The 8,714-nt window shown below is 43.2% G+C and overlaps 1 protein-coding gene across 1 annotated transcript; it reads left to right on the top strand.

The window, feature by feature from the left end:
- The first annotated feature begins 206 nt into the window (after positions 1-206).
- trpc4apa (transient receptor potential cation channel, subfamily C, member 4 associated protein a) lies at positions 207-8,714 on the top strand. Its single transcript, XM_030776729.1, has 19 exons — positions 207-338; positions 1,752-1,880; positions 2,110-2,226; positions 2,433-2,487; positions 2,725-2,780; positions 2,927-3,055; positions 3,470-3,671; positions 4,182-4,370; positions 4,599-4,741; positions 4,981-5,112; positions 5,225-5,283; positions 5,380-5,481; positions 5,642-5,725; positions 5,876-5,966; positions 6,306-6,446; positions 6,575-6,686; positions 7,018-7,130; positions 7,772-7,978; positions 8,384-8,714. Exons 1-19 carry the CDS (start codon positions 213-215, stop codon positions 8,519-8,521), a joined length of 2,325 nt encoding a protein of 774 aa, XP_030632589.1. The 5' UTR covers positions 207-212; the 3' UTR covers positions 8,522-8,714.

Here is an 8,714-nt window from a genome sequence, read left to right on the forward strand (position 1 = left end):
AATAAATGCTCAAGAAAACATGAGTGAGATATATTTTTCAACATTTCAAGCAAGAGCGTGACTTACTATAAATATCCTGCCTACGCACCAGCCACACTTTCGTTTAGACATCTAGAGAGGATTTTCCTCAGCGATATAGCAATATACCACTTGGGGGCGCTAGATAGAAAATCTTAAACTTCCTGTTTGGAACACTTCAGGAAGAAGAAATAATGGCGACGTTGTTGGGGTCCGAATCCCCTTGTACATGGGGAAAGCGAAGGAGCCGCAACAGGAATATTATCACAAGAATAAGTCAGAGTCAGATCTCAGGGCGAGGTTTTAGCAGAGGGACGCAGGTAAGACGATTTACTGAAGGGTGATACTGTTCGGATAGGTCGTTGTTTGAGTCTGGGATTCGCGTTTGGAACTGAGCCGAAGTCGAGGACGTCATATTGGTGGCTTTGATGCAAACGAAACCAATCAAAATACGTTAAACAGTTTCTTGTACTAGTTTCGGTGGTCTCGGGAGATATGTTATTGACCCAAATCGTGAAGAATTGATATCTAAAAACGATGTTGCATTACCATTATACAGCCTGTGATTACTGTAGCTTTTAGGGCTAACTAGCTGTGGTTTGCTTCACTTAACCTAGCTAGCTCCTACAGTAACGTAACCAGGCTAGCTGTCCAGCGATTTGTTAAACAGGCATCTGGTCGCTAGACTGGAATGCTCGGACTGTTATATACAGTAACTGAAGAAAACGAAACTGTCGAATGCAGTTGATTTGTTGTGTTCATAATCAATACAGGGCTACTAAGTGTTAGCAAACAGCCGACGATAGCCAGTGTATGTAAACACAAGTTGCTATCGGCAAGCTAATGTTTTTCTGGTTCTGTGCTCTACTTTTCGACTCAAGATTAACTTATTTGAGTTGATCAGAATTGGGTTACGTTTTTAGAACTCTTCCGCACATTAAACTAATAACGATTCTTGATTTGTTTGCGAGCTAATGAATATATTAAAGTACTATAGCTAGATGGCTAAGCAGAGTTTGCCAGCTAGCATAGTTAATAGAGTTCAAATTAGCTCACATTACGTAAGAAGTTCCATTGTATACGTCCCTCAAACTAGTCTAGTGAAACAGAGACGGTTTCCAGGGAAATTTGAATGATAATTTCAATTCTTCTTTGCAGAGATCGATAGGCAAGTTTACGTTTTTGCTTTAGGATACGATACCTTGTTTTGGACGACCACTTAACGATACAATTTTATTTGGGATTTTTTTCCCGCTGTGCTCCTAATAATCATTATACGGAGAACTGGCTAATTACTGACACTGTATAATGAAGCTGTGTAGCAGTTAACAATTTTACTGGGATTGTATGGACGTGACTGATTAAAATATGCAGAAACCCTCACTCAAATTGAATTGTGGTTTTGGAATGATGGCGCTTTGACTTAGGCATTTAAAATAGCTAGAGTGTAAGGACCTGAATTGAAAGAAATATTCTTTGAGTGTTCTTACTTTTTTTGAGAACTGTTGTTGTGCATGCTCATCTAAGGGTTTCCTAAAATGGGCTCCTTGAAGTATCCCCTTTCACAATTTCCATTCTACTCAGGGGTATACTGCTGTAAGTTAGTCATTACAGCATGAGTGTTGCAATGCAAAACCAAAATGTTTAGTATTGATGTTATAGTGACACACTATCAATATGTTTCTGCCAGGGATGTAATGATTTAGTATTGACTTTGCTGTTTTTTTCTTCAGCTTCCAGAGGCACTACTGCAGGAGAGGGACAAGCGAGCCAGGTGGCATGGAATCCCAGTGCTACTGCAGAAACTATATGAGAGCAGCCACCTCAATAGTGACTTCACTCAGACGCATGCTGTGCTTAAGGTCGGATACATGTTCCCCTTTCCTCCACCAACAAAGAAACATAACCACTTTGCACACCATTAGTTTGATAGCTTTGTTCTCCCCCCAGCACGCTGGCGTGGATTACCACGGCTTTGACTTATCACCTTGTCCCCTTGCTTTCACACTCATTGTTTTTCTCCTCCTAGTCTTTAGCATTGTGCTGCTTGAAGCCTGACACAAGCTCCTTTCTCTTTTTGTGGCTTTTCAGGAGTTGTCGTCCTTGCTCTCCATGGAGGCCATGTCATTTGTTACAGAGGACAGGAAGACTGCACAGGAATCCACCTTTCCCAATACATACACATTTGACCTCTTTGGTGGAGTAGATGTGAGTGCATTCATGGTTGCATAGAGCTGTCAATTTGCACAAGACGTTTTAAACATATAGAAGGTTATTGGTCATTCCTGTTTTTCTTGAATCCATGTTTTTTCTTTGTTTATTTGGAGTTTTTTTTTTTAATTACTGTGTAGCGTATCTCCCTTGATGCTGTTTAGACAGAGCTGTATAACTCCTTATATTATATTTGCCCACAGTTGCTGGTGGAGATTTTGATGAGACCTACTCTAACAACACTCAAGAAGCCTAAAAGTAAGTTGATGGCAAAATGCACTATGATAAAAATGATTCATGTTTTTCTTTGTACTGGTGTAGTGATGTATTCTTGAGTGCAGGGAGATTTCTCTGAAGGTGTGCTTGTAGTGTGGGTGTATGTACATATGTTTTCGGTAGGATTCATTACTCTGTGATATGTGGTTTCTTGCCCTGTGTAGCCTTGTGGTTAACTGTTTGTGCATGATTAATAATTTCACATTCTTCTTTTTATAGTGAATGATGACTTGGTGAAGGACTGCCTAAGTGTGCTTTATAACTGCTGTATATGTGTGAGTATTCCTGCTCTTTCTACCTTCAATTTAAAATTGAACGGGATGCAAAGGGTTTTCTGTAGAACTGCTGTTTTTTAAAAGGTTTATTTGCGTCTACTGATACGTTCCTTTGAGTATGATATTAACGGATGGTCCTCTTTCAGACGGAAGGGGTCACAAAAAGTCTCGCCGCCAGGGATGATTTCGTCTTGTTCCTCTTCACGTTGATGACCAATAAGAAGACCTTTCTACAGACTGCCACTCTAATCGAGGATATTCTTGGTGTCAAAAAGGTCAGTGCTGTGCTGAAGTCCCTTTACTGTTTTTTCTGTTACAGTGATGTAAGCACTCATTTTTTTCTGTGCTTGCTTCTGGCTGAACATTTCTGAAAATTAACTGCAAGGCTTGAGTTCTAGAAATAGTCTCTAAAATGTACGAATAACAGTGCTGAGTGATGAGTTCCTGTGATCTTTATTACTAGTCAGTCATAATTATTTGATGGGAGAACTTGTAAAACATGGAAAACTTTCTTACTCCATTTACATGGCAACACAGTTGTTCTTTTGGCAGTTTGTGCAACTCTCCTTATCCTCTATATTTATCATTTTGAGCTAAATATAAGCTAATGGTGAGGTTCATTGTGAGTACATGTAGAAACTGTGGATTGTAATATCTCTGAAGTGTTTCTCACTAACCTGACCCAACAGGAGATGATTCAGCTGGAGGGAATCCCAAACCTGTCTGGTCTAGTTCAGAGCTTTGACCAGCAGCAACTCGCCAACTTCTGCCGCATCCTCTCTGTCACCATCTCTGAGCCTGACGTGGGCAACGATGACAAACACACCCTCCTGGCCAAGAACGCTCAGCAAAAACGTAATGCCAGCCCCTCCAGAGCCGAAGTCAACCAGGGTAAGTGTGCTCCTGCCCCCCCCCCCCCCCCCCCCCCCCCCCCCCCGTGCTCATACACTGCAAATGCTCTGTTTGTCAGCGTTTTGCAGTGGTGTTTTTGTTGTTGTTGTTTAATATATTTTTTTGTCATTTATCAATATATAATAAGCACAGTGGGTTACCTGTTTCATTCTGATTTCAAAAGTCAAATTTCTTTTGTCATATAAAAGGAACTGGTTCGTTGTGCTTACAGCCGGAATGCTAAATTTTATTTTGGATTTAAAGGTTCCTCTTTTGAATCACTGTATTCGGAATAGTTCGGCCTTCTAACTTTGATAGCCTGTCATTTACAATGAGAATATTGTATGTATCAAGTGAGAAGTTGTGCTCGAGTCAGAAAACCGTATTTAACTTATTTAAAACATCGTTCGTATCTGGTTAGGCACACAACATACAGAGCTGTATGGAAACAAAACTCTCCTTTTCTTCACTTTAAGCAAAATGACTAAACAATCCCGTGTGTTTTTTCAGTCACGCTCCTGAACATCCCTGGTTTTATCGAACGACTCTGTAAGCTGGCCACGCGGAAGGTTTCCGAGGCCACCGGGACATCTAATTTTCTGCAGGAGTTGGAGGACTGGTACACCTGGCTGGACAACGCCCTGGTGCTGGATGCACTCATGCAGATGGCCACCGATGAGGCCGAGCACAGCAGCACGGGTACAGCTTCCGCCCCTGTGTTTTTAGCCAAACTTCACATCACATCACAGGCCTCACTTCTCCACAGGGCTGTTTCTAACTGTTTATTTGAGGAACTGCCAGTGTTTCTATGTAGTTTTGTGCAGTAATTGTACTCTGCCTTGTTGTCGTATGTGTGTGTGTGTAGGTGTGGGTTGAAGTTCCTGTAACTCTTTACTTTACTCTCAACTGTTTGTTTCCTTTGTTCAGAGTCGTCGGACGAGAGCACGCTGGCCACCAGTCCTCTGAGACATAGGCTTCCTCAGTCTATGAAGATTGTCCATGAGATCATGTATAAGGTTGAGGTGCTGTATGTACTGTGTGTGCTCCTGATGGGCAGACAGAGAAACCAGGTGAGACAGACTCTTAAACAGCCTAGACACAGACACCTCTCTGTTACAATGAGAGCACTCTGAGGCGATGTTGTATGATATCTAATGGTAATATTATTCTCTTTTTTTAAATTTGAACAGCCATAGTATTCAATGTGAAGTGTGTCAGGAATATGTGAACCCTGTTTTCATAAATGTTCCTTTAGCATGGAATACATAGAACATTTGTATTCACCTCTTGGCTGGTCTCTCTCTCACAGGTACACAAGATGCTGGCAGAGTTTCGTCTCATCCCTGGCCTCAACAATCTTTTTGACAAGCTCATTTGGAGAAAGTACACGTCCTCTAATCACGTGGTTCACGGTCAGAATGAGAACTGTGACTGCAGTCCGGTGAGCTTCGCCATCTGTTGTACACGTCACCATATCATCTGTGATACACATGCGAGGAAAAACTCATGCATTCTGTTGGCTTGTTTAACGAAGGTTTTTACTGTATGTGCAGGAAATCTCATTTAAAATCCAGTTCTTACGCCTACTCCAGAGCTTCAGTGACCACCATGAGTGAGTACAATCTCCATTACCTTTTAAGAGAATGTTTTGTCGCAGATTAAAACAAACATGTTTCAACACTTGTGTTTATTTTTAAATGTGTTTCAGAAATAAGTACCTGCTGCTGAACAGTCAGGAGCTGAATGAGTTGAGTGCCATCTCTCTGAAAGCTAACATCCCAGAGGTGGAAGCTCTGGTTAACACAGACAGGTACACACACACACACACATCCATCAAGTATTGTTTAATGCTGAGTTTCTGAATGACAAGGTTTATGAATATCAGTATTATGAGTAAAGTTATGGTAGATTACCATTATCTTTGGTATCTGTAAGGGTCTAATGTAGCCTTCCCCTCTGTTCTCTAATAGGAGTTTAGTGTGTGACGGTAAGAAAGGGCTTCTGACACGTCTGCTCACCGTCATGAAAAGGGAACCGCCAGACTCTTCCTTCAGGTGAGACCACAGGAGCAGTCTACCAGCTCCTCCCCTATACAACAGTCTTAGAAACCTGCACTCTTTAGATAGGCAGTTCTGGGGGGTTTTTGTTTTGTTTTTTTTTATCTGTGCGGGGACCCCTGTGATGAGTCATCCTCTTGCTCTTAGGTTCTGGCAGGCCAGAGCAGTGGAGAGCTTCCTCAGAGGAGCCACCTCATATGCAGACCAGATGTTCCTGCTGAAGAGAGGCCTGTTGGAGGTAAGGAAAGTACTGCTGACTCAGGCAGGCCAACCAAGCGTTCATGGGAAGCGCTGGAGCTTTGAGTTCACTCTGGAAAGCGTGGGAGCGATGTTCAAAAAGCTACTGCAGGCACCATTTAAGTTTAAATATGTATAGCACTCGTAGATTTTCTGCTGAGTTTTGTCTGATCTGCAAGGACTTGTCTGATGTGTGTCTGTCAGCTCCAGCGGATCTGAACAGATTTTCGGCTGTTGGAGGCAAAATGTTTGAGTTCGTGGTCGTTGAGATGACTTGTCGTCAAACAGAGGGAAAATAATACTGTGTCTGCTTTTTTTGTTTGTTTGTTTTTTACCACAGCACATCCTATACTGCATCATTGACAGTGGCTGTAAGTCAAGGGACGTGCTACAGAGCTACTTCGACCTGCTTGGGGAACTCATGAAATTCAACATCGATGCCTTCAAGAGATTCAACAAATACGTGGACTCGGAGGAAAAGGTAAAAAGCATCGTCAGTGGAAACATGATGTTGTATACTGTGACTGTACTGAGCTGAAGGAGGGCCCCGCGAGGCATGGTACCACGCTGGGTCACGTAATGATGATACACGTTTTCTGGTTTGTGCAGTTTCAGACCTTCCTTAGCCAGATCAACAGCTCGCTCGTGGACTCCAACATGCTAGTACGCTGCATCGTCCTGTCACTGGACAGATTCGAGAGCCAGACAGAGGACGTGAAAGGTATAACTGGTTCGCTACAAGCTTCACAGCCAAACAGACTGAAGTGCTCAGAAAGATGATTTAAAACCTCTTTTCCTCTCTCTTCATTTATTGATTGTACTTGCCACTTTAGTTCATTTACTCTTTGATTTAGTTGTCTGCCCCAGTTACGTTGAGGAAAGAAATCTTTCTTCCACGAGGCGAAGTAAATGACTAATATGTACAGTTTAAGCACGGCTGTAAACAACTGAGAGGATGTGACTCATGTATTGAGGACATGTGTTCAGTCCCTATTTTAAGCTGAATTTGAATGGCTGGCACAGTAGACATGGTGCTCTGTGTTTTTCCACAGTGGTTGAAGTGCTTTCTGAGTGCTGTCTCTTATCGTACATGGCCCGGGTGGAGAACAGACTGTCCTTCCTCTTCAGGCTGATCAACATCATCAACGTACAGACTCTTACGCAGGCAAGTTCTCGTTCCTGGACTTCACATATCTCGCCCTCTTATCTCGACTCTCTCTCTCTCTCTGTGTGTGGAGTTAACAGGATGATTTTTTCCTTTGGAGTAAGATGCTGCCATGCTCTGGCTAATACATGTCTGGTTTTGAGCTGTATTTTGCTTGAATTGGGGTAGTTTAATGTAGGTAAGGGTTCACTTGCTTATTGTAGTCGTTTAGCACAAGATGAGGAGAAGTAAGTGAATGAAGTCATTGAATCGAGTGATGCACACAGGGTCAATTATGGGCCATTAATACACCAAATTAACAAAGTTTTAGAAGACTCCCTCCAAACTGAAAATAGTAAAATAACCTCTGTTCTAAGTTGAAATGTTTGGCTGAAACTTGCTTTATGATGAACGATTCTGGCTTCATTTGTGAAAACTGATTGTCAAAAATGAAACAGCACAGGCATTTGGCAGGAGCATTCCATCCTTACTTAAGTATGGGAGCAGACCCTCTCCTCTGCTTGACACAACCCACTAATGCACTCTGCCCTCCCCCCCCCCCCAATCCTCCTCTAGCCATCTCATATACTGATCTCGCTTTCTCACATTCTTAGGTCTCCTGTTTTTTTTTATGTTTGTTTTTGTTTTTCTTTTTTCCCCAGGAGAATGTTAGCTGTCTTAACACCAGTCTGGTGATTTTGATGCTGGCCAGAAGGAGGGGGAAACTGCCGTTCTACCTGAACGCGCTGAGGGAAAAGGAGTACGCTGAGAAGTACCCGGGCTGTCTGCTCAACAACTTCCACAACCTGCTGCGCTTCTGGCAGCGTCACTACCTCAACAAAGACAAAGATAGCACTTGTCTAGAAAACGTGAGTGTCCTCATAACGCAGCCGTCTTTTCCCGCCGATGCATAATTCACATAACTGACTCAGAATGGGCATTAATGATAATAGCTCAGCGGTTCTCAATCCTGCGCCAGGGGGACCCTTGCTCTGCCCGTTTTCCATCTTTCCCTGCTCTACTGACCTGACTGAACTCATCAGTGGCGCTTTTGATTGGCTGAAGACACCTCATTTTAATCAAGAGCATGTTAATCACACTAATCAGATGTGTTTGGAGCAGATAGAAGATATGCAGAGCAGGGGTGCCCCAGGAGCAGGATTGAGAAACGCTGATACAGCTGATAGTGGTAGCGCCATATGTGCTCTTTAAGAACGAATGCAGAATGGACACTGAGATTATGTGTTTCAAAGCCAACATGTTTCCGCCCACAGAGCTCCTGCATTCCCTTCAGCTTCTGGAAGGAGACGGTATCAGTGCTGCTTGGAACAGACAGGACTTCTCTTTGTGCCATAGCCAGCTACATAGATGAGCCTTACATGGAGCTCGACCAGGACCTGCTTGAGGATTGATGTACTAGGGGCTGGGGTCGGGCAAAGGAACGGGGGAAAATCCAGGGAAGAGGGATAACCCGACGTGGAAATGGAAGCTCCAGAGAGGATATCCTCAGCAGGCTCTGGTCCACAGAACTGTCACTGCCCCCTCAGTACACTCAGCTGCATGCAGAGGTTCATCAGCGTGGCATCCAGTCTTTTGCCTGCGACC

This window comes from Chanos chanos, chromosome 6, assembly GCF_902362185.1.
Source record: "Chanos chanos chromosome 6, fChaCha1.1, whole genome shotgun sequence".
Taxonomy (NCBI): domain Eukaryota; kingdom Metazoa; phylum Chordata; class Actinopteri; order Gonorynchiformes; family Chanidae; genus Chanos; species Chanos chanos.

What these genes read in the sequence shown, in the direction of transcription:
- trpc4apa (XM_030776729.1), top strand. Translation starts at nt 213, where the DNA reads ATGGCGACGTTGTTGGGGTCCGAATCCCCTTGTACATGGGGAAAGCGA. An exon ending in TGGGCAGACAGAGAAACCAG is followed by an intron (nt 4,742 to 4,980) that starts GTGAGACAGACT and finishes TCTCTCTCACAG; the next exon opens with GTACACAAGATGCTGGCAGA. An exon ending in CCAGACAGAGGACGTGAAAG is followed by an intron (nt 6,687 to 7,017) that starts GTATAACTGGTT and finishes GTTTTTCCACAG; the next exon opens with TGGTTGAAGTGCTTTCTGAG.